This window comes from Poeciliopsis prolifica, unplaced genomic scaffold (genome assembly GCF_027474105.1).
Source record: "Poeciliopsis prolifica strain line A6 unplaced genomic scaffold, Auburn_PproV2 SCAFFOLD045, whole genome shotgun sequence".
NCBI lineage: Eukaryota > Metazoa > Chordata > Actinopteri > Cyprinodontiformes > Poeciliidae > Poeciliopsis > Poeciliopsis prolifica.
This window is the reverse complement of record NW_026562420.1, coordinates 2,174,701-2,199,119: the sequence shown is the minus strand read 5'-3', so window position 1 is coordinate 2,199,119 and position 24,419 is coordinate 2,174,701. Positions and strand designations below refer to the sequence as shown.

General features: G+C 38.9%; 2 protein-coding genes across 3 annotated transcripts; both read left to right on the top strand.

The window, feature by feature from the left end:
• Nucleotides 1-204: 204 nt before the first annotated feature.
• Nucleotides 205-14,847, top strand: LOC129376854 (oxysterol-binding protein 1-like). Of its 2 annotated transcripts, XM_055056461.1 has the most exons (18): nt 205-291; nt 1,411-1,590; nt 2,285-2,493; nt 2,578-2,740; nt 2,845-2,956; nt 3,036-3,234; nt 4,492-4,606; nt 4,698-4,755; nt 4,860-5,027; nt 5,120-5,365; nt 5,477-5,597; nt 6,047-6,150; nt 6,234-6,329; nt 6,955-7,139; nt 7,253-7,482; nt 7,689-7,736; nt 9,178-9,216; nt 11,846-14,847. In XM_055056461.1, exons 2-18 carry the CDS (start codon nt 1,448-1,450, stop codon nt 11,986-11,988), a joined length of 2,379 nt encoding a protein of 792 aa, XP_054912436.1. In that variant the 5' UTR covers nt 205-291; nt 1,411-1,447; the 3' UTR covers nt 11,989-14,847. The 2 variants fall into 2 exon arrangements, with proteins under 2 accessions (XP_054912436.1, XP_054912437.1); XM_055056462.1 differs by lacking the exons at nt 7,689-7,736; nt 9,178-9,216.
• Nucleotides 14,848-15,852: 1,005 nt separating this feature from the next.
• Nucleotides 15,853-24,094, top strand: casp3a (caspase 3, apoptosis-related cysteine peptidase a). The gene is made up of 6 exons (XM_055056463.1): nt 15,853-16,081; nt 16,272-16,411; nt 20,958-21,086; nt 21,724-21,899; nt 21,995-22,103; nt 22,263-24,094. The coding sequence occupies exons 1-6, from the start codon at nt 16,017-16,019 to the stop codon at nt 22,490-22,492; spliced, it is 849 nt and encodes a 282-aa protein (XP_054912438.1). The 5' UTR covers nt 15,853-16,016; the 3' UTR covers nt 22,493-24,094.
• The last annotated feature ends 325 nt before the right edge of the window (nt 24,095-24,419 follow it).

The window sequence follows — 24,419 nt, the reverse complement described above, 5'->3', positions numbered from 1 at the left end:
TTTATTTTAGTACTTTTTGAAAACCTCATAAAATATAATGAAAAAAAACTGCATATTTAATTAATATATTTTCTGTATTTGCAATGCCGGTTGTTTTTTAGTAACATATCACTGCAGTTTGATACGTCAGCCCTTTTCTTTTTTTATAGCCAGTCTTCAGCGGAACTAATAGAATGATTAAAGAGGTTTGGCCGGACACCGTTCCGACGCACAACGCGTTGCTAAGTATTTAGCACAGCTAACGCTTCTGCTCCTTCGTCCTGTCTTCTTGCAAGAGATGCTCGCGGACAGGTAAGAGACCCAGAGATGGTTGACCTAGTTCTGAAAATGGGATCAAAACCTGGAGCGAAGCTCCTCAGTTCGTAGAGTTAGCTTTTCGGGCGCGCGAGGCTTAAAGTCGTTTTCATCTGGTTTAGCTTGCTGTGAGCTTAAAAGCAGCCAGAGTTTAAGTAGCTTTGAAGTAAAGAGCTCTGGCGCCTGTTTCACTTGTAACTTATCCCCCGGTATCCATGCGGTGATCCTTTGGTCCTGGAATGTCGGTGCGTATTCTGTTGTCGGAACTGAGTGGGTTTCAGGTCGCCAGTCAGTCGCAGGGCAACACAGAACCAAACAGGACAAACAACCATGCACACATCCACTCACGCCTAGGGAGAATTTGGAAAGACCAATTAACCTAACAGTCATGTTTTTGGACTGTGGGAGGAAGCGTGAGTACCCAGAGAACCCACGCATGCACAAGGAGAACACAGGGAGGCAAACTCCGTACAGAAAGACCCTGGGCCAAAATCAAGTGCAACAGCAGCAAAGGAACAAAGAGATACAGCTATAGTCTTGAAATAAAATAATAAAAACACAATTACTGTACAGTAATATCAAATATACAAGGTAAGAACTACACACTAAAACAACAACAGCAGCTGAAGAGTATGCAAAATGTAAATTTGTGCATATTTGTGAAGAGGCAGTAAAATGATGCAGGCTTTTCAGAATTTAGTTTGAAGTTCAAATCTAAAAACTGTAGCATATGTTTGTATTCACTCCCCTTTTTATTTAATACTTTTCAATAAAAGCCAGTGACTAATTTCTTTGTAAACGATGGATCTTCCACTAGGCATATAGACCCAGTCTTATTTCACATTATAGATATTATGTATTGCAGGACAAATATGAGTTGTTCAGGTTTCTTCTGTAGTTTTTAAATTTGATACTGATCTCCTTCATCAGAGCTTTAGTGTTGAATCTCCCAGTAAAATAAAATATCTGAACTCTCTGTGCCATTCTGTTCAATTTTAGATGCATTCTATAACTGGCCTGGATTGTGTGTGCATCTCATTTATAAAACAAACAAACAAGTGAAGATAATGTTCTGCAGTTATTTGTACATGTTTAATTTGTATTGTCACACTCCAGGATTTAAACTCGCTGAGTGAAATCACAAGTAGTTGTGATGTCGGAGCCCAAACCCCCCACTCCTACCACCCCGACCCCTGGAGACATGTACAAGGGATGGCTCTTCAAATGGACTAATTACATAAAAGGTTATCAGAGACGATGGTTTGTTCTCAGCAATGGATTACTGTCTTACTACAGGTGAGCAGTACAGATTTAAATGTACAATAATGCATAACACCTGTAAAACGGGGGAAAAATATTCAGGTTGTTTTATCCGCTAATGTACATGGAACCTCAAAAATAGGAAGTGGTTTTATTATATGTTGGTATCAAACAACATTTTACATTCAAATATTTTGTTTATATCAATAAAGTTGCATCAAAATCTAGTATATAGATTCATTTCCAGTAAAAATCTGTCTTTTTTAAACTTATTATAAAAGCTTGGTTACAAAATGCCAAATATTTATTGTTGTCCTTAACATTTTCCATTGGAAAATAATTATGTAGCTAATAACTTTATCTTGATTAAAAATAAAAAGTTTCCGTAAGCATCTAAATTTGAACTAAATTTGAATCATTTTTAACTGCATTTGGGAGCTGCACAAAATCAATACAAGGGCCACCAGTGGCCCACATGCTGCAATTTGGACGCCCCTGTGCTAACCTGTCAAATATACTTGTATAAATACAGGTAAATTAAGATTATATTCAAACAAAACTTACGCTGTTGTTTTAAGAGGAAGAACCGCAAAACACTGTTTAAAACTGCATCACCTTTTTTTTATATTATTTTTTTTCCCCTTAATTTTGTGTACACACACACTGATATTACAGAAATGTGTGTCTGAACCTGGATGCTTTTGACTCTCCACCGTCGTGTTGTCTCCAGGTGTCAGGCGGAGATGGGTCACACCTGCAGAGGCACCATAAACCTGGCCACCGCCAACATCGCTGTGGAGGACTCTTGCAATTTTGTCATTTCCAACGGGGGAGCGCAGACGTATCACCTGAAGGCCAGCTCTGAAATCGAGCGCCAGCGATGGATCACTGCACTGGAACTCGCTAAGGCCAAAGCCGTGCGCATGCAGGACGAATCTGGTGAGACACAGGTCCAATAAAGACAGGCGTCACAATCACTGTCATTGCATTCAGAGACGATATGCTGCTTGTGTTTGTCATCAGACGACTCTGCTGATGAGTTCTCTGCAGCGCCCCCTGCCTCCACTCAGGCAGGGGGATCTCATACGTCAGAAGTCCAGTCCACGCTGCGCACCCTGGGCAGCAAGGTGGAGGACCTCACCACCTGCAACGATCTGATCGTTAAACATGGCTCTGCTCTGCAAAGGTTAGCGTCTGCTACACAGCCTTCAGGAGAAACAAAGCTGCAAATGATTTGTTAGCGTTCTTACTTTATTTATTATTTTTTTTACTGCTTTCCCAAAACATTAGGTCTTTATCAGAGCTGGAGGGGCTGCAGGCTGGAACGGACCTGGGGGAAAAGATCCGACAGGTCACAGAAAGGGCCACGCTTTTCCGAATCACCTCCAACGCCATGATCAATGTAAGGTTGAGTTTGCTTAGAGTTACTGAGGCTGCTGCAGAGGTTTTCTTCCTGACATGACACGGTTTTTTTCCTGAAGGCCTGTAGGGACTTCCTGTCCATCGCCCAGAGCCACAGTAAGCGCTGGCAGAAGGCCTTACAGACCGAGAGGGAGCAGAGGATTCGCCTGGAGGAGACGCTGGAGCAACTAGCCAAACAGCACAACCACCTGGAGAGAGCGTTCAGAGGCGCCACTGTTCTGCCACCTTCCCTCAGCAATCCCAACATAAGTATTAAAAGTAAGGCACTTGTTTTGGACTTCTGTCTTCTTAGTCTGTTAGCAAAGATCCTACACAGTCTGAGTGGCTGGAAACTAAAGGTGCAGCACAAGTTCATTTTATAGAGATTCATAATTCCTAGTCCTGGGAATTCAGAATGGATTCAAAATGCATAAAAATTTATTTTTAAATGCATTTAAGTTCTTATTTAAAAAAAAAAAGCATGGCAGCTAAGCTACCCTAATCATGGTCATTTAAGTTACAGAATTGTATGCACAAGAATATTTTTGTTACCTTATAGAGTTGTCTATTTGTTTACACTCTTTTTCTGTTCTCAGTCATAATTTAAACAGAGTGTCTAGACCATTTTGAATAGACAAATCAGTTTCTGAATTAAAAATAATTTCTGAATCGAATTGTGTCGTTGAAAATCATAATAGAATTGAATCACTAGATCGTGAAAGATTTGCATCTCTTCTGAAAATGCTTGATTTGATCATTGTCCAGGTTTGGAGAGTTACAGAAAATGTAGAAGCTTCCAGTTGGACTTCCTTATTAAATTAGCAATAAGCATAAAATCTCAATGACTTTTTACAGTGATATTAATTAAATATAGAGACTTGTCTCATCAAAACACAGATTTTTTTTCCCAAATCAATAGATTGTTTTGGTGATTGAGAGAACTCAGATAAGTGCACATTAATTTCAAAACCAAACTGCACCTGTTGTTCCTGAAGTGGGTCAGGTTGCAATGGCTTACCCCATGTGTGACCACTCCCTCCCTTCCTTCTCTGTTTGGTACCATTTCCTGTTCAGATGTGGTTACACAGGAAATGGTTCTGAAGAAAACAGAAATCTCTCAAACATATTCATTCCAGGTTGGTTTTACTCCCCGTTTCCATATAAAATAGTTCTGAGTGATTTAACAACTGATGATTTATATGACTTTATCTCATCGATTGTCATAGCGAGTAGATGGCTTCCTTTGGTCAGGTAACATTTGACCCACTGACTACAACTACTCAATCGTTTGTTAAACATTTTAGATGTTAAGATGAAAGTTCACCACATTAACTCGGTTAAAATACATTGATGTGTTTGTGTTGTCATTTATGACCCGTATGGATAATAAACCCCCATTACAGTTTTCCACTCAGTAGGCCAGAAAAATGAAAAGATTGATCTGAGAAGTTTTGTTTTTAATGTTAAATATTTTGGAAGTATATTTGGAACTGTCCACTCATTCTGTTGTGTTTTTATTATCCGTCATGTTTGAAGGCAGTGTTTCAGGAAAGGGCGATGCCAGTGATGAAGACGATGACAACGAGTTCTTTGATGCAATGGAAGACCCAACAGGATTCATTACTGTTCCTGCTGACCCGAAGTACCACAGGTTGATCCTCTTTTTCTGTCTTTCTAAACATGCGGTTCTGCGTAACTCACTCTGGTGATGTGTCATGTCTTCTCTCATCTCTGTTCTCCAGGAGATCTGGCAGCAATATCAGCGGGATAAGCAACGAGACGGGAATGGACGACCAGTCGGTAACGTTCTCGTTTTTATCTCCTCATCTGCATTGACTTGATGAGCCAAACTTAGACTAATCTTCCAGATGTTTCCCCCTTTTTTTTTGTCCTTCCTCGATCAGTATGATGAACTGTCCTTGGCGTCCAATTCTGAGTCTTCGCCGCCTCTTGAGCTGGAGCCGGTCAGACAAAGACGGACTCGTATTCCCGACAAACCCAACTATTACCTTAATTTGTGGAGCATCATGAAGAATTGTATCGGAAAGGAGCTCTCAAAGATACCGATGCCGGTAAGAAATCGATCCATCACCTGAAATCCTGGATCTTTTTTTACCTAAACGAAGTATAACAAAGCTTTTTCCTTGTTGTCTTGTGTTTCCAGGTGAACTTCAACGAACCGCTGTCTATGCTTCAGCGTCTGTCTGAAGACCTGGAGTACTACGAGCTCCTGGACAAAGCTGCAAAGTGTCAGAGCTCTTTAGAGCAGATGTGCTATGTGGCGGCTTTCACTGTCTCGTCCTACTCCACCACGGTCCACCGCACAGGGAAGCCCTTCAACCCCTTACTGGGGGAAACATTTGAGCTGGACCGGATTCGAGAGTCCGGTTACCGCTCGCTCTGTGAACAGGTCTGCAAAAAATATATATACACACCTGAGCTCTTTGCTTGGATTAAGCCAGTTATTGCTTTCAGCTATGAATGAATGATTAAATGTCTTCCTGCTGACCCGACCCCTCAGGTAAGCCACCATCCACCAGCTGCAGCCCACCACGCCTTCTCCGAGAAGGGCTGGACCCTCAGACAGGAAATCACACTGGCCAGCAAGTTCCGGGGAAAATACCTTTCCATTATGCCTCTGGGTAAGTTCCCAGCTGTTTGTGTAGTTGTGGCTGAAAGTAAAACTAACCCCTACATCAACTATTTATTTTTACAACTGATAAACTGTTGAAGTATATAATTAGGATTCTACCTTCATGTTTCTGTGTGGGTTTTGACATTCTTGTGCAATTCTTTTAGTTTGGCATTATTTTGTAAAACTGAGTGGGGAGTATCGTGTATTACCATGGTGACAAGCAAGCATTGATCGATATTGTTATTCAGCTTTTTAAAGTTGTAGTATATGACTTTTACCAAAGATTTTATGTATTTTTTTTACATTATTGTTAAAACTGTCGCTATGATATGACCATATGAGACAAAAAGATGATTGACAGAACGTTCCTCCTGGCTGTTGTTGTTTTTTATTAGTACGGTATTATTTATTTATTTTTGAGTAGAATAAACGTCTGTTCTGGTTATCTGTTACCAGGCTCCATCCAGTGTATGTTTGATAAAAGCAACAATCACTACTCCTGGAAAAAAGTTACAACGACCGTTCACAATATCATCGTTGGGAAACTGTGGATTGATCAGGTAGCAGTGCTGGTTGTATGAAAAGAATGTTTTGTGTAGAAACCCTCATTGGTTTTTGTATTTGACTCGACTTCCTCCGTCAGTCAGGAGAGATCGATGTGGTGAACCACAAGACGGGAGATCGCTGCCATCTCAAGTTTGCTCCTTACAGCTACTTCTCTAGAGATGTACCCCGGAAGGTGAGCCAGCGTTCTGGTCAAGGAGCACGCTCCTTTGCCGGAAGCGTTACTTTCTGTTCTGCTGGCTTCAGATTGGAAAACCGCATTTTAAGGTTTTTGCAGACATCTTTTCCAGAGGTTCTAGGTGGAAGATGTACTCAGACACATTTAATATTTCAGAACCTGGAACAGGATTTTGGTCATCTTTCTGTCTTGAATCCTTGCTCTACATTGAAAAAAAAATTCCTTCAAATGAAAAAGTTTTTCAGCTTTTTGAGGTTTAAAATGTTTTTCTCCATCGTTTCACTGACTCTGGTATTTGCATTATATTCAGTGAGGATGTGTGCCAAACTCTGGATTAATGTATCAAGTATTAAGATATATATACCAAACCATGGTCACAGAATCCCTATCTTATGAACCCAGCAGTAGACTGTGTGTTGTCAGCTTAATGTTGTAAATATTGACGTAAGGGTCCCTGGATAGTAAGATATCAGCCAGTATGATCTGTGTCGTTCTGTGGCATCATGGTGTAGGATCATCTGAGAAACTCAATTCTTCCCTCTTTGTTCACTATGTCCTACAGTAATAAAAAAGCATGTTCCATTACTGAGCACGATGAAATGTGGGTATTTTTCTCTCTCAGGTGACAGGAGTTGTGACGGATAAGGACGGGAAGGCTCATTATGTTCTTTCAGGAACATGGGATGAGAAGATGGAGTTTTCCAGGATCATGCAAAGCAGCAAAGGCGAGAATGGGACTGAGGGTAAACAGAGGACTGTTTACCAAACCCTCAAACCCAAAGAAATCTGGAGAAAGAACCCTTTACCGTAATTTTTTTAATATTATCTAATCCTTCTAATATTTAGAGCGTACGTGAAAATTCACAAAAATTCAGAGTGATGCTTCGTACTTCAGATCTTGTCTGATGATGTCCTTACAGGGAAGGAGCAGAGAACATGTATTACTTCTCCTCTCTTGCGTTGACCCTAAACGAACCCGAGGAGGGCGTGGCGCCGACGGACAGCCGGCGGCGTCCAGACCAGCGCCTGATGGAAGAAGGTTGCTGGGATGAAGCGAACGCAGAGAAACAACGGCTGGAAGAAAAGCAGCGCTCTACCCGGCGAGAACGGGAAAGAGACGCAGTTAAAGCGGTTCCAACGCCTGAGGAAGGTAGGAGCCGATCAGAGAAACTCGTTCATCTGCAGCTCTGGGGTCTGTCCATCCTTTTTCTTTCACATTCAGTCATCATCCCTAAAACAAGTTAATGTCTGAGGATGTCGCTGGTGTTTGAAATCGCTTCACTCTTCATTTTGGTCTTGCTGATAACCTCCTTCCCTATGTTTTAACGTCTCTTCATCCATATGTGTTCCGTTTAGCTCTTGCACATAAGGGTGGCACCACAGGAAGTGAGATTTCTGATGAAAGCAAGTATCAATTCATATATAACTTGGAACAAAGTGCCCGGTGTTGATTTAAAAAAAAAAAAAAGAAGAAGAAATTTCTGTATATTTTCAAACATGTAAAATTTACAGAAGTTTTCTATAAATTTCACAGCAGTAGACATGCAGATATTTGGAGTTTGTGTCTCAGTTTACTGTCTCAGCAGTAACTCAGTAAAACATTGATGCAGATGTGGATAAATCAGTTGTAAAAATGCTTAGAAAGCAATGGATAAAAAAAGTATTTTATTGTTTTAGAATCTCATTCCACTGAAAAGTAGGGAACAAAATCACAAAGGCCTAATTCTTTATAACCACAATTTCTATCAAATAAATGTAACTGCAGCATACTGTAAAGGGGCAGTATTACAGGTTGTAAAATCAACTTTTTTGATCTTTACATCATGTTATAATGTTATTCCCTCATCAAAAACATTCCTGTTGCTTTGATTCATTTGCATGTTAGAAAGTATTCAGTCTCCCATGGAGACTATTTAGTTGCAGTCTTCATACTTCCGCCTCACAGAGCATGCCTCCTCCGTGACTCCCCCAATCAGGTCCTTCAGACTAGCCAGCAACATTTAGCAAACTCCTGAGCTCACTATAGGAGCTACTTCTCAGTGAAACACTGGTAAAAATTATGTTAAAGGGTTAATAGAGGAGCCATGTTGTTATGACTTTCTGAAGGCGGAGTTTCAGAAGGAGCAGGAGTTTTTAAAGAGACCTAATTGGCACCATGTGCCTGAAAAAAATATAATTCTCCCCCTTTAAACTGAGTAACATTTTAATAGTAATCCCTGTCTTTGCTTTTCTGGGATATCAAACTTATGTCAGTATTAAATTAATTTATACTTCACAGTAAAGCTAAAACTTTCTAATTAAAATATTTTGATTTAATAAAGTTATTTTGAAAGCTACAACTCTCATATTTAGAGAATAAAATAATGAAACAGAGCAGAAGCCAGGAATCTACCAAAGTCTCCAATGCTCATGGTGGAGGATTGAAATCGCTCCACTCTTCTGAATTTTTCAACAGATTTGTCCGTGTCTGTTTGAGGCAACTGGAGTGCTTGTTGCCAAAAAGCTCAACTGTTGTTGCAGCAAAAGTTTGAGATTAAGCAATAAACAAACAAACTCTTTAATTTTATAAAAAGTTTGTCTCCTATGATTATCTGCTGTTACTTTCAGACAAACATGGCCGCTAAAATCAAAACTTGATTATTTAATTATATTGAACATGGATCTGTGCGTTTTCTAAAACGCTTTTAGATGACGTTTGTTGTGAACTGGTTGTATATAAATCAACCAGACTGAACAGAATCATTATTGCAACTCATGGCACTTTGTTCTTTTTTAAACTACACACCAACATTGTGTGGATTGTTTTATGAACTTGTATTTTCTGTTTGTGATGGGGTTTGCTCAGCTGATGCAGAGGACTCTCCCCCCCCCACGCCTGTTGCATGCAAGTATCCCCCTATGTTTTCACCCTCTGTTTATTTAACGAAAATATAAATATCTTGAATAAGCTCTAGGAAAATCATCCATTTATTTTTTTTTCTTTAGCCCCTTACGGACAATCTGTCTCTCTATACCCAAGCAAGTATTCAGATGAAAACATGTCGTAAAAACTAGACATGCTTGGAGCCCAATTTTGAGGGGCTTTGATCCAATCCCAGTTTCTGATTTTTTATAAATATCTGCTGACACTGGTAGTTTCTGGTCCAGAACACCTTAGGCTTAATATTTAATTTTTATTTTGGACACTTTGGGGGTGCTGTAGACTCCAGAAGTCAATGAAGGCTTCAGCTTTTTACTCTGAGAGTTTATTTGACTGTACAGTGGGCTGAAAAGCCTCTTGATCTACAGCAAAACTACAACCAACAGTCATCAATTATTCATGAGCAGAGACAGTGCTGCACTGTGTGGATACATGGGGGCAAACTCCTGTTTTATTAAGCCATTTACTGTGAAAATAAAGTAATACAAGTCAAGAACCTATGATAGCGATATTTTATGGTTAACTTTGTACTGCCCTAAACTTGTTGCTTAAAAAAACTTCATCACATGTTTTGTAAGTGCTTAATGGAATTACAAACACATTTATGTTACCTTTTGCAGTTTCTTTTTTTAAATCTGTCAGTTTCTGGAATTTTGGATAATATTTTTTTCTAATTTGGCATGTTTCCATTTAACATGTTTAACATTTTTGTATTTCTAATTTGTGCAATTTTAAGGTCAATAGAAATGCAGCTTACGTTGCCATTAGCAACTTTTAAGATGAAAAAAATTGGTATTGGCCAAAATTGGATTTAACACACCAGGCTTTTTAATGATCGGTGATCAGCCATAAAACTGCTACTGATGCACTGCAAATTATCGCCAGCATGTGGTGCCATCGCTGATTTTTACAAACCTCAAATTTGAAGAAAAAATATCAGCATGGTTGAAGCAGTGTAAGGCTAAGAACAACTATGTATACTCTGTATTTCTCTGTCAATAATTTCAGCTTAGATTTGAGGTTTAATGAAAGCAGAATCAACACAAAGACAGATGTTTGGTGGGGGTGAAATGAAAACAGCAGGGAAAGCCAGAGTTGGCATGTGCAAATCTCTAATAAACTAATGATAATTTCCTCATATCTATGGAGTCTGTACGCTGATGTTGTTTTTTAAGTCTTGATTATAGCAGCCATTTAAATATTTTTTTTTCTCAATGAAAGCTAAGTTAGAGTTTGGGCAGTGGGCACAAACAGAATATGTCTTAATGGCAGGACTTTAATGTTTGTATGAAACGCATAAAAGAACAACAATCTTGTATTTGTTCTTGTCACAAAAAGGAAAGTGTTTCTCCACCTCTGTATAAGTTTACTACCAATCTAGAATAAAATGCCTCTGCTTAAATATAATATGACAGAGTTTTCACTATGACAGAGTAAAATCACCTTCAACAATACAGAACCACAATTTCTGAATCAGTGACCTCCAGGAAGGGTATCAGCTCGGATACAGAAATGGGATCCGATCAGCCCTATTGTTGTAGTGAACGAACCAACACCTGTAGGGTTGTAGTTAATTCTAGATTAGAAAATCCTGCACAATATTAAGCAGTCACTTCATTTCCTCTTTCCGACTCGCTCTCCCTCTCTCAGCGGAAGGCAAAGAACATCCTTTTAGAGCCCTGGCCAAAAGCAATTAACACGTGCCCTGTCATCTGTTGTAACCTGTCATAGAGCCAGATGTAGATCAGCTGCGATCGGCTGTAGAATTTTGCTCCATAGGTTGAGATGTACAAGCTCGGTGTGACAGTCGTCTGTCTGCTGGCGTCTGATGGAACCTTGGCTGCTTCCACTGACTCCTCATTCATTTTCCTTCTGCTTTGTTTTAAATGAAGTTCATCCAAAACAGAGCATTATTATGACCATCTGAACTGAATTGAAGGTGCAGTATGTAACGTTTATTTAAAAAAAAACATGTTTTTTTCATATTTATTAAAACTGTTTCCATGTGGCGACAGAATAATATGAGACAGATAATCCGTGAAAAGATCAATCTGCTCCACCTCCACACTGAACTGCTACTGCTGTCTGAAGAAATGCACTGCTACCTACCAAAAATGACCAGAGACAGCAGGAGGGTCTTGGCGCTGTCAATCAAACTCATGTACACGCTGCTAACTGTGGTAATGGTGGAGAAACGACTTACCGTTACAGAAAAATGTTTATCATTGGTGGCTACACTAAGTAGCCTGAGCATTCATGACAGGTGGTGCTAGCTGCAGCGAATGAGCGCCACACAGAGAAGTGGTTGACAGCGCTAAAACCCTCCTTCTGAATCTGATTGGTTGTTTCTGGAGAGCACTTTGAGAATGCAGAGCAGCTTCAATTTTTTCTTTCAGATTAACTGTCACTATACTGCCACGACACAGTGACAGTTTCAACAAATTTGTTAAAAAATTATATAAACTATATATATATTTTTTTTAAATAAAAGATACTTACTGCTGCTTTAAAGCTTCACATGTTGCTTCTCCACTTGCAGTTTAAACATTCTGTGTGAAAACTGTGATTTTATTTTGTCTGGCATTCTCCGCAGGCGCCCATCCGGACAATTACCAAGCGCTGTGGTTCGAGAAGATCCACGACTCCGTGTCTGGAGAGACGCTGCATGTCTACAAGGGAGGCTACTGGGACGCCAAGGAGCAGGGAAGTTGGGAAATGTGTCCCGACATCTTCTGATTACAGATGCCTGTAGCCTCACCATCAGTCTGTTGGATGTGGCTCTCAAAGCACACTTGGTGCTTGTGGGTATTGTAGTCATTGCGCTGCTGGTTGTGTTGCATTTCATTGGCCTCATGAGTCAGCTCTAAAACCGGGGAATGGTGTCATCTCTTAGCTCCACTGTGTTCCAGGGGAAAGAGAGAAAAGCTTAAGTTATGTTCTGACCATTCGATGCTAAACGTAACTATTATTGCTGATTCAAGGAGAAAACAGAATTCTATATTTTGTGCATTCAGTCACTGGAACAGAACATGCACTAATTCCTGGACAAATTGACAGAAGAACAAGCTAAAGTTGATCACCTCACTGCAAAAACACATTTCACCAAATCTTTCTGATCCGGTTTCTCGTGTAAAAATCTCAGTGCACTTTAAATGAGACAAAATGTACATATAAGTAACTTTTCAAAAAGACATAGGGCCTTGATTTAAGTTAATAATTCCCTCACTTATAACATGGGAAAAATGTCTTGTTCAAAAGGAAATAATCTGCTAGTGAAACTAGTACTTTTTCATCAATATTAAGGAACTAGAGTTAACAAAGCTCATATTTTCTTGCTGAAAAGCTACTTGTAAGTTACTTTTTTCCTTATTTCGCGTTTGCTAAGATATTTGCACTAGAAACGAGACCAAAAATACTGGTTAAAATGTGTTTTTGAACAGTCACAGTGCTCAACTGTAAGCATTCCTCATGCACGAAGCAGCCTGGACTTTGAGGTTCTGGATGGTGTAAAAAAGCAACTCCTTCATTCCTAGACTTCAGAAAATCTGACTCATGTGTTCAGTGAAATGCATCATCAGCTTTCAGAGCTCCTCTTCTCTCCATTGCCACTCCTCTCCCAGTTTGAAATCTTCCAATCCAATTATGATTTGATCATCCTCTATACAGTGCCTTATAAAAGTATTTACCCACCTTCCATTAAACTTTTCACATTTTGTCACATCATAACTGCAGTAAGTTATGTCAAAGTTTCCTCCTATGTCAGCCCAATGTATTGTGTAATTGTGAAGTGGAAGAGGAAGGCTTAATCAAAATAAAACATAAAAATGTGTGGTGCATTTCCACTAAATTTTCCATAATAAATTTCTTATTGCTACAACTTCATGTCTTTTCTGGACTAAATCTACAAGTTTTGTACATCTACTTTTCATAATTCTGTTCTCCCACTGGATATGTGCTTCATTTACATTCAGGTCAACTCTATTGACTAATCAGACAACTTCTGAAGGCACTTGGTGGCACTGGGTTTTATTTGAGGGCATTAAATTAATAGGGACTAAATACAAATCCACCCCATCATTTTTAACACCTTGTATCGTTTTCCTTCAACGTCACAATTATACCCTACTTTGAATTTAATAATAACAAAAGTAAAATACTTTGGAATTTATGGTTGTAACACGTTGATACTTTTCCAAAGCGCTGTATGTATTTGTTTTGTTTGTGAAAGCTATTCCATTAAAGGCAGTTCATTGTTGTTGTTTTTTTTTTTTTGATTTGAATTATTTTGCAGTGAATCCATGTTCACTTTGAGCAAAGTTGAATTATCTCAAAGCTGGAAAATATGTAGACCATTGTGCTGTGTGTTTCTACCAAAGGTCTACTTTTTCTACTCTGTAAAAATCTTTTAATTGTATTTATTTAGTGCTTTCTTTCCAGACTCTTGCCCTCCATAAAGTATAATATAGAAACACATGGTGATGGGTGGAGTAGCTGTTTCTGGATGTCCAGATGTTTCATTTTTAAGTGGTGGTGTATTTAATTAATTTATTTTTTTTCCAGTCTCAGAATACATTTCCTGATATTGTGCAGAGTGTTACTTTGTTCCGTTTTACCCTGTGTGAATACGAAGTTGCTAACAGGAATTCTAAAGAAATCACTTTTAGGTCAATGAGAATCCATTTGTGTCTCTTCCTTCAATAATTCATTTTAAACTGCAGGTTTTATCTCTAGATTTAATGACCTGGTTTCATACAATCCTTTGGTATAAAAGGTGAAGATGAAGGATTTGATCTTCACCTTTAAGGAGTTTTAGTAGTGAACTAAAAACAAAAACATGGTTCAAGGTGTATGTTTTTGTTGTGAGGTGTGGGGGTGGTCCATTATTACCATATTACTTCTTAATCACAGTTTTAACCTTATGAATTGAGTGATTTGTGTGCTGCAGGTGTCACATTCTTCCAGAGCAATATGATGACCGGGTGTTGGTTCTTAAAGAGTTTCTTCTGTTTCTTTGTTGTATAATTCAAACTGGGTTACGATGTGACTGATTAAAATGAAAGTGAAATGTTCATATTTCTTATTAAAGTGTACTTACAAATGAAGACGCGTTGAAAAACCGATGCTGTGTACATAAATCAGATGGTGAAGGAAGTGACTGCAGTTAGATAGTCCTAAACAGAGAAGCACTTTAAAGTTGTTTTTTGTTTTACAGTTTGAAGTTTTTTCATTGGCATGGCCAGTTTTTTATTTGGAACATTTATTAATTTGGCCCACAGAAATGTATGTTTTTACCCACAACATTTAAACTTGCAACTGCATCTATTCAGATGATTCAGTTTACAGATTCTTTACTTCTTTTTCTAAATATAAATTCCTCTGTGATTTTGTTGCTCCATTGTCTGTCTTTGTTTTATTAAATCTTTTTTTTTATCTTATTTTCTCCATTTCTGCATATTATTATTGTTATTGTAGTTACTCCACTGCACTTTGTAGGCTGTCATTGTTCACAGAAGAGATTTAAAGTTGTGCTTGCACTTTATGTAACTGAGTGTTCCAGGATGTAATATGACTAATAAATGGTTGGTTTCATTTGGATGCTGGGTCCTTAAAAGATTTGTCATTTGGAAAGTTACATTTTAAAGGTTCCTAAGTTTTGTTCACTTTGGTTATTGAAAGCGAGGATTATGAAATGGATTACAATTATAGATCATAAAAGATCATGAAAAAAATTTGCCACGAGGAATAAAGCAGCTCTAGGTGGAGAAAAGAAAGCTGGTGTTCTGGCTCTAGATTCTCACAGTATATTAAAGTTGTTTAAAAATCCTCGCATGTCATCCCCTAAATTCCCACATGGTCTGGCTAAAGGGTTGAAAAGTTGAGATTAAATGAACAATAGCCTGAGTTATCTGGAATCTGAAAGTGACGTCACAGTTTTCCGCCAGCTGAACAACAGTGCACAGGACCAGTCAAGGAATGGACAGCACTGTTTCCCCAGAGAAAACCCTGGCATTGGTACAGAATGTAATAAACAAATGTTACAACAATGGGCAAAGAATTGAATACCTTACCACTCATTAGAATAAATGTTACGCACTGTTTGACATATGCAGAAGTGAAAACAGCCATTTTCAACATCTACAGTTTAAAGTTAACTGCTGTAATCACGTCTTGGACAGATTAGTATGACTACTACTGTATCAAAAGTTTACTTCATTAAAGTAGAGGACTAATTTTCTCAAAGTCGTACAGAAGAGGAAGAGATCACAAGTTAAAACTTAGATAACTTAGATAAGCGTTAAGTAACTGGAAAAGTAGGTATTTTCCTTGAGTAGTTTTCCAGAGGCCATTGTTTACTATGTTGTTGACTGTCTCTTGTTTTCATCACAAGTGAAGCATACAAAGATTAAATCTTCACGTTCAGACAAGTGACCATTTATTATGGCAACTTCGAAAAACATATCATTGAAACCACATAACCCGCCTGACTGCAGTTCAGGAGGTGTTCGCTTCCAGCCTGGTTTTCCCGTGATGACTTAACACCGACTAACACGGGATGTCCGCACGGGAAAAACAAGCGCATCTTAGCATGACGTTGCATCTTTGTTTACTGGGCGGGTAAGAGCAGCTAAATGCTTCTCGACTCGCTCTTGTCCACGTCTACGTCTGTGTGCCTTTTTATTTCGCAGCTGGTTCCTCTGGTAAAAGCTCAGGGCGTGTAGTTTCTCCGTCCGGGTTTGCGCTTTTATTAAATCCTGTTTAGAACTATGTCCACAGAAAGACCAGGCCCTGCGGGGGACGTCACAGACGCGAGGAAAGACGATGGAAAACAGTAAGTCAAGCGTTTATTGAGTCTGTTAACGACCTTTATCCTCAGGAGGTCATTGTTTCTTTGTCATGTTCAAGTCAGTAGAACAGGCCGAGTCCTCCAGTTTTGTCGGTTTGACTCTCTGACCTGCATCACTTAATGTTGTTTTTAATCAATAAGATGATGAAATGTGGTTTGGTTCGTGCTCCTGCAGGGCAGCGGGATCTTTGTCTGCTCCTTCGCCCATGGACGTTGACGCTCAGCCCCACTCCCACAGCTTCAGATACAGCCTCCGTTACCCCAACATTGGCCAGTGCATCATCATCAACAACAAGAACTTTGACAGGGGCACAGGTGATACTTTATCCTGTTTCCCTTTAGCCTGTGACTAGTTATTTTGTTTTGAAACTAGCTGCAGGATACTGGCTGGAAATGTTATCCATCTACTGATAGAAACAACATCTTATTTTGGTCACATTTTAAATAAGGAAGTTGACATTTATGGTTGTACCATCTTGCTTGTTGACATTGGTGCATATTAATTCAACAGTGATATGATTATTTTGAAACAGTTCAATACATAACAGAATGCTTGTCAAGTCTTTATTAAATCCTGATAGGATCACCTGACATCAATGTCCAAAAGTATTTTGTAGTTTTTAATCTCATTCTACTGATTTCTTTCACTCTTTATGGTTTTTGATGATGTAGAATATTGGGCATTCTTTCCTCTGATTATGTTAAAGTTGTGGAATCACTTGAGTTGTAACTGGAGCTTGTTTAGTTTGCTCTAAGTACTTTCAGAGTGAAACTGCTGGCAGAAAGTGATAAGCAAAATGATTGATGTGTTTGAGAGGGTGTTGGTCTGCTGGCTTATTTTTGCAGAACCTCATTGTTTCACAAGTTACACTTGTTATTGCTCAAATAAGCACACTAGTGATCCATGAATTAGCTCAATATCCCTATGACTTCATTAACAGTTTGATTCAAAATAGAAATTATTCAGAAATAGAAAATCATCAGATAGCAGCTGACCAATCAGAAATGTATTTAAAGTGAGATTTGCTTCGGTCCCAAGGCAACTGAAGATGTTTATTAAATGTGTCTGAGCTCTGGTTTCTCTGTGGCATCAGTGCTAGTTAGAATTTCACTGCATTATTTAAGTGTATAACAAAGCTTCAGTGTTTATTTTTCATGTCCAGGGTTCCTACGGTGTGGGAAGGTCTGGATTTTAAATCTATTATTTTCCTGGTCTGGATAGGTAAAGTAGTAGAGAACAGAAAATATCTAGATTCCACCCTGTATTCCCATTTCCAATGCCATCTCCTTTCTTTTGTCCTCATAGATTTGTGTTCTCTTTTACTAGTTTGTTAGGAACATTCTGCAAGCGAAAAAAAAACTGTCAGACTGAATCTGAAGCTCAAAATTGAAGACATGATGATCAGTGTTTGTTGGCGTTCATGCCCCACAGGTTAGAGGAGAAGCAGACGGTCTGGAGTGAGCAAGATGATGTAATGTAGCATTACCTCACTGTTCAGAGAAGGATGATTTGGTGCAGATGTTCACAGACAGGCTGGTGAAGGGAACAGAGGCAGTAGGGAAGTGATGGGCAGGTTTGGGATCCAGGATAGGAGAGGGACGTTTGTTGGTCGACTTTGTGAAAAGGATGGAGATGGTCGGAGTACAAACCATCTTCCAGAAGAGGAAGGAAGGTGACATACAAGTGTGGAGGGAGGAGCACAAAGGCGGACTGCATCTTCTATAGATTTTGAAATGCGGAGATTAGTGAGTGTAAAGGCAGTGGTAGATGATAGTGCAGATAGACAACATAGGATGGAGCTGATGGTAAAGAAGATAAAGAGAACAAAACAGAGGACCAGATAGTGAAAGCAAATCAAATTGTGGATTTTTTGGGGAGTTGAGACTCCTAGATGAGTGTACAGCTACACCTAATGTGATTAGGGAGACGGGTAAGATGGTATCTGGTATGTCAGCAGAAAAGCAGACTATATGTTGGAACAAAAAAATCAACCATGTACAGAAAAGGAAGTTCACTAAGAATATGTGGGACAATGAGAGGACAGGAGAAAAGACAGGTGTAAAAGGAGATGGAGTGTATGATGAAGGTAAATGGGGCAAAGTACAAACAAAAGGCTTATGATAACTTGTACAATGTTGTTTAGGAGAGCCAGTGGTCTACTATATCTGTAAACACCAAAGAGCTTTTGGTTTTTACCTGTTGAATTCAGATAATGGACACGGTTCAGCATGTCTGCTAAACCATGTTGGCTTGTGAAAAGAAAAAGTGAAAAACGTTGATTAAAATGGAATAAGCTCATGTTGTAAAACTACACTTTCAGTCAATAGCCTCTCAAACAAACAAACCAAAGGCTCAGTGGCCTATTGGCACCAAGGAGTTTAAAGGATGGAATCCTGCAAAACCCAACAAAAACAATGAAATAGATTATCAAAAACAATTACAAATGTTTTATACTAAACTAACTTCCTTCTACCCAGACACAAAGCCTTACTTTAGACATTATTAAGAACAAAATGTATCTCTGGTAGTGAGTGAGTCGTGCGACGGAGAACAAAATATGATGGGATGATCAGAGAGATTTTGCATTTGAGGAAAATGATGGCGTTTGCCACTCTGCTAGCGGCGGACAGCATGTACAGGGCCGCAGTTCCCCTTTTCTCAGCTATGGTGGCCGCAGTCCAACCCGGGGCAGTGAAAAACGCGAGTAATAGTTGCAGTGGCTGTTCAGTTGGTGGTTGGGAAAGGTTGGCTTGGTTTGGGCGACCATTGGCTTGGCCTTGTACCCGTACAGCAGGCTTGTGGATTTGCGGCACCTTCTTCCAGGTAAATGGAAGAAGGTGTTGGTTCAGCAACAGAATCAGAGTCTCTTTTTGGGGAATTTATAATTCAGGGATTCTTTCTGCAGAATTTTAAGTAAGCCAGAGTAGTGGCTTATTCTTCAGTCAGAATATAATCGAACTGGAGTACTCCTTTCGGCCAGCAGAGGAACTGCAATGTTTCACCATTATAATCTCTTTGCAGTAAAGAGGGTGCCTTCCTTCAAGGACAGAGTTTTTATTAAAACATGATGCCCCGTATTCACACAGTGAAACTCCTCTTCCTCCTAGAAAAACTGAAACTGGGTTAATGCAGTGCATTCTGGGATTAATAGTTTTTATTCCCTGTATGTAGTTCAGGTGGTGATGGCTGGAAACCAACAGGAGTGATGAGGATGGATAGGATCCGTAATGAGAACATCAGAGGGACTGCCCATATTAGATGCTTTAGAGATGAAGTCAGAGACCAGACTGAGAAGGTTTGGACAAGAAACAACAAGATTTTTCATGCCTGCCTGTTGTAGAAATGTCCATTGTGAACTTTAGTAGTGTCTGTGTTGAAACCATTTACCTGCATCCCCTGATACTTAATTAGGTATTCAGATGTAGGTTCCTATGGTGACAGTTGTTGGAGAAATAACAATAAACACTTTCATTCTGTGGATTTCTGTGAATACCTTCCACAGTTTTCCTCCTTAGTTATTCATCAGAGAGCTGCTGCACACGCGCATGACTTTCTGAGTGGGGGTCGGACTTCTTGAATTGTAGCATGGCGTTACGGTAGGTGTGTCTAAACTTAAAGCTGAACTGGGTGTGTGTGAGAAAAGTCACTGAGACTGAAATGCACGTTATAAATCTGGAAGTCTTCCCTCAGGGCATTGGTTCTCAAACCTTTCATGATGTGCTTCACACCTAATTTAAAGGAAGCATGACAAATTCATAAGGACAAACTATTTTGCTCACTGGGGCGAGGTACAATATGCCTTGTTTGAATTTATTCAGCTTCAAGCTGACAGTTTTCAGAAATAAAACAGAAGAGACAGATCACTGATTCTGCACCACTTGTCCCATAGTTTTGTAATCGGTGCACCAGGTATGCATGACTTCCGCACTACTTTAACCCAGGGATACATCCTTGGGTAGAGCAGAGTAGTGGAGTAGAATGAAATTGAAGGTTGTGGGTTCAATTCTTTGATTCAGTACCCAAAGTTGCTCACTAATTTGCATATATGTGTATGGGTGTGTGCGCTTCAGTGAGCGCCTTTGTTGACTGGGAAGTCATTTGGTTATCATCGCTACTGAATGTAGCCACAGTCGGACAGATGGACACGTATGCTTGTGGTTCTCACTGAGCAGACTCTGTTTTGAAAACCTGTCTAGCAGCACTGAAAGAGCACACTTGGTTCAATAAACACTTTTAATAGGGAACTGTTTGATTAGTGTGAACCCTAGCAGCAGATCCTGGTTTATTATGTTGTTTTATTGCACGTCTGCTTAATGTGTTATTTTAGGCGGAATTGTATATTCATTAGGCGTCGGTATATCATTTGATTTTACTGACTTACAGTATCTGTGACTATTTAAAATTTCCAACACGTCACAATTTTTCAATTTTTTGTGAAAAGTTAAAAATTTGTAACTCAAAAAAAAAATGACTCCCTTTATGATCATACTTTAAATTAGGAATATGACAGTGAGGTGAAAGGAGTTAAACGTGTTTTTTAAGGACAAATAATTTATGTTCTCTTGATTATAGTAAACATGAGTCTTTTACTTCTTCTTTGCTAATAATATCAGCATATCATATTATATATTGTTGGTTCTGATTTTTGAAGTATTTTATTCCGGCACACAAACTGACTCAAAGCATAATGCCGCCACCACCACCACAATAAATCCTTCTTAAATCTGCACTAAGTTTACCAGAACTCTCAATTGTTCATCAATCAGAACTTGTAGAAATCAAGTTAAAGTTGCCACCTTAAAAAAAAAAAAAAATCTATATTATTTTTCCAGTCTGTTTTGCATCTCTTTTACTTTTTAGGTATGAATCAGCGAAACGGCACTGATGTTGATGCAGCCAATGTGTGTAAAGTGTTTACGAAGTTGGGCTATGCAGTGAAGATTTACAATGATCAAACAACCGATCAGATGAGGAACATTTTAAGTGCAAGTAAGTACAAAATAAAACTTAAGATATTTGTCCTTTAACAGATTTCTTCTGCTTTTGCTTTTTTGTCACTTAAATGACAAACAAATTTTAATTTCAGACTAAGATAACCTTGGTGAAAATTAAAAGAGAAGTTTTTCAAGTGATGATTTCATTTGTTGAATTTATGAAGTTGCCCAAAGCAATGTGAGCTCATGTAAAAGTAGGGCAGCTGACGATCAGCAGATGACGGTGACAGATCCCATTTTTATATTGTTTTTTTTAATTTATTTATTTTGGTTCAGTTTCTCTGGCCAGACCTGATTGCTGCTTGAACTGCCAGGTTAATAGAGACATTAGTGCAGCAGAAGCTTCACTCTAAGGTGAAGTAGACTGAACATTCTCAGAAACCATTAGGTCCCAATCAGGACAAACAGAAACACTGACATTTTTCAGCCTGGAGACTTTGACAAGGTTTTCTTACTTATTCTGGTTTATTTTTGTCTGATATTAAGAATTGTACGATCTGAAAGATGCTATATGCTGTAAAACAAAACTGCTAAACATCTGTAAGGAGAGCAAAATTGTTGTTGACAGCATAACCGGTTCTGTTAATGGACGGCAGTGGCGACTCTTTTCACTGACTTCTTTGTTTTTGTAGCATCTATGCACGATCACAGCAACTCCGCCTCGTTCGTCTGCGTTCTGCTGAGCCACGGCGATGACGGCGTGATCTATGGTACTGATGGCCCGGTGCAGATCCAGAGCCTTACTTCATTATACCGAGGCGATCGCTGTAAAAGTCTGGTGGGAAAACCCAAACTTTTCTTTATCCAGGTAAACAAGGCCACTTCTTAGATTTTTTAAAGGTGTTCTTTATTCTTGTTTGTCACATTATTTATTGGACATTGTGTCTTGTCCATTCTGATTAGGCTTGCAGAGGCACTGATCTTGATCCGGGTATTGAAGCCGACAGTGCAGACGAAACCACTAAGATCCCTGTGGAAGCAGACTTCCTCTACGCCTTCTCCACCGCTCCAGGTTAATTGCACATACATGTTTAAACTATTCATCCGTCCATCCATCCATTTGCTAAAACCCTTGTCCCTAATGGAGGGGGTGTTTGAACTAGTCATTTTTCTTTTGTTTTGTTTTTTGGCTTAAAAAATACTAATTCAGGTTAATTTGTGGTTGTCGCAGGCTACTACTCCTGGAGGAACACAATGACTGGCTCTTGGTTCATCCAGTCACTGTGTGACATGATCAGCAAATACGGAAAGGAACTGGAGCTTCTGCACATCATGACACGAGTAAACCACAAGGTGGCAGTAGAGTTTGAGTCTGTGTCCAATTCACCAGGGTTTAACGCCAGGAAGCAGATTCCATGCATTGTGTCGATGCTGACCAAAGAGATGTATTTCTGCCCTTGATGTTGAATTCTCAGCAGAAACCTGAGGTTGGCAGACATGATTACAGATCAGGTTGTGCTTTTCCACTTGATTTCAGGTGAAATTTACATTTCTTAGCAGAAAATGTGATGCTTCAGGATACTTTTAATTTAATAGGCTTGGCATCCTAGGTTTCTCACTTTGTACTGTGTTTGTCTGACATGAATAGTGTTTGGTATTTTATATTATATGTGCCTGTTTTTTTATTATTATTATTTTGTTTTTCAGAATTTATGTAATTTTTTTTATTTTATTTTTTTTTTATATCAAATGTTTTCAGGCTAAACCCAAACGACAGGCATCTAGTTTCACTCTACCTTTAAACAAACCAATTTCATATTTAGTTATTGAGTTTCGGTAAATTTCTTTCGGCATTTAAGCGTTCTGAAAAGTCATGGAGATGAGCATAAAACCACTTCCTTTATAAATAGTTGTCTCAATCTACTACATTGCATCCTATTTGTGGTTCTGATCTCAGATCAGGCCTGTCTGCTCTTATAAGAGAGGACGGATTTTGGTTCTTGATAAGGGAATCACAATGTTGGAAAATAGGACGAATGTTTTTTTATGACACTGTATGCTTATGTGGGCATCAAGACCAGCGAAACTCCAACCGACCAGTTCTCAGTGATCTGTGCAACTTTACTGTTTACACTCTACACACTTCAGGGAAATACCTTTTTCAGACAGTTTGACTGTTTTTGTACTTTTCTAATCATGAAACTGTCGAAATATATCTGTGCACAATCACATTATGAAAAGGCGGCAAGTCTTTTTGAAGCTGTATTCTCTTTCACCAGACATTAAATTGCACAACCATACTGCGAACAATAATGTAAAAGCGTCGCCAGGCTTTTGGTGGATAATATGTAACATGGCCAAGAGCGGCATGAGATCTGTAACAAAGCTCGCAATGGGGTTGTCTTTTATTTTCAGAGTTTTGATTCGTTCTGATCTCATTCTTTATTTTTGGGTAAATTCAAACTGCTGACTTGGGAAAGTTTTTCATTACCAAACCTTTTTTTTTTTTTTTTTTGCGGTGATTATTAAATGTGCTGTTTTGAGCTCACAAAGCTATACTGAAAGTTAGTCTTTGTTTCAGATAAAATAACTTTAGAACCTGAATTTCTGATTGGTTTTTCTTCTTATAGCGAAATTTACATTGATGAAATTGACTGAGTCTTTGCTCTGGTTCAAATTTTTCTTTAATTGGTTATAGAAGCCACGGAAGCCATTCACCAAATGTTGTGTTAATAGTTTTCTTGCCTTAAAACCTTATGTACCAGTTTATTTAAATAATCTGACCAAAACAAATCCAGTTAGTCCTCAAGAAGGGAAAATGTCAGACTGTTGCACCTTTATTGTTTTTCTAGGTTCTCGTAAATGTAACAGTTTGCATGCTAAGCGCACTCTGGTTTCAGTAAGTTTGTGAGAATCCACTGACAGTAATAACTTGTTTTAGTTTTTATAGTGTTGAAAGGTGGACATTTTTTCATGTGTAATATACAATATTACTGTTTATCAGCAGCTGCATCATGAGCTTGACGGAATGTTTTTGTTCTTCCAAATAAACTCTTTCACTCATATGTTGCTTGTTTGGCTGAAGGGTCAGAAGGTCGGGGTTTACCAGCACATAGAGGCAGCCTGAGAAAACATCTTCAGCTCCGGAGCAGATTCCTGGAGGAGCTGAGCTCTGTAACAGCCACGCATCTACAATGGCAAATATGTTGGCGGATATAAGCAACCACATCCCGAGTTCCAGAGCAAAACACATGGCTGATGTTCTTCCATCACTGCGAGAGATAATGCACTTCGTATAAAATCAGGACAACTTGTACAGGAACAAAAAAGGGACAAAGTAAGTTCACCTAGTGACTTCACAGGTTGTAGGATGACCTTTTGTAACAAA

What these genes read in the sequence shown, in the direction of transcription:
- LOC129376854 (XM_055056461.1), top strand. Translation starts at nt 1,448, where the DNA reads ATGTCGGAGCCCAAACCCCCCACTCCTACCACCCCGACCCCTGGAGAC. An exon ending in CGGGAATGGACGACCAGTCG is followed by an intron (nt 4,756 to 4,859) that starts GTAACGTTCTCG and finishes TTCCTCGATCAG; the next exon opens with TATGATGAACTGTCCTTGGC. An exon ending in CCCCCCCACGCCTGTTGCAT is followed by an intron (nt 9,217 to 11,845) that starts GCAAGTATCCCC and finishes CATTCTCCGCAG; the next exon opens with GCGCCCATCCGGACAATTAC.
- casp3a (XM_055056463.1), top strand. Translation starts at nt 16,017, where the DNA reads ATGTCCACAGAAAGACCAGGCCCTGCGGGGGACGTCACAGACGCGAGG. An exon ending in AGGAAAGACGATGGAAAACA is followed by an intron (nt 16,082 to 16,271) that starts GTAAGTCAAGCG and finishes GTGCTCCTGCAG; the next exon opens with GGCAGCGGGATCTTTGTCTG. An exon ending in CGCCTTCTCCACCGCTCCAG is followed by an intron (nt 22,104 to 22,262) that starts GTTAATTGCACA and finishes TGGTTGTCGCAG; the next exon opens with GCTACTACTCCTGGAGGAAC.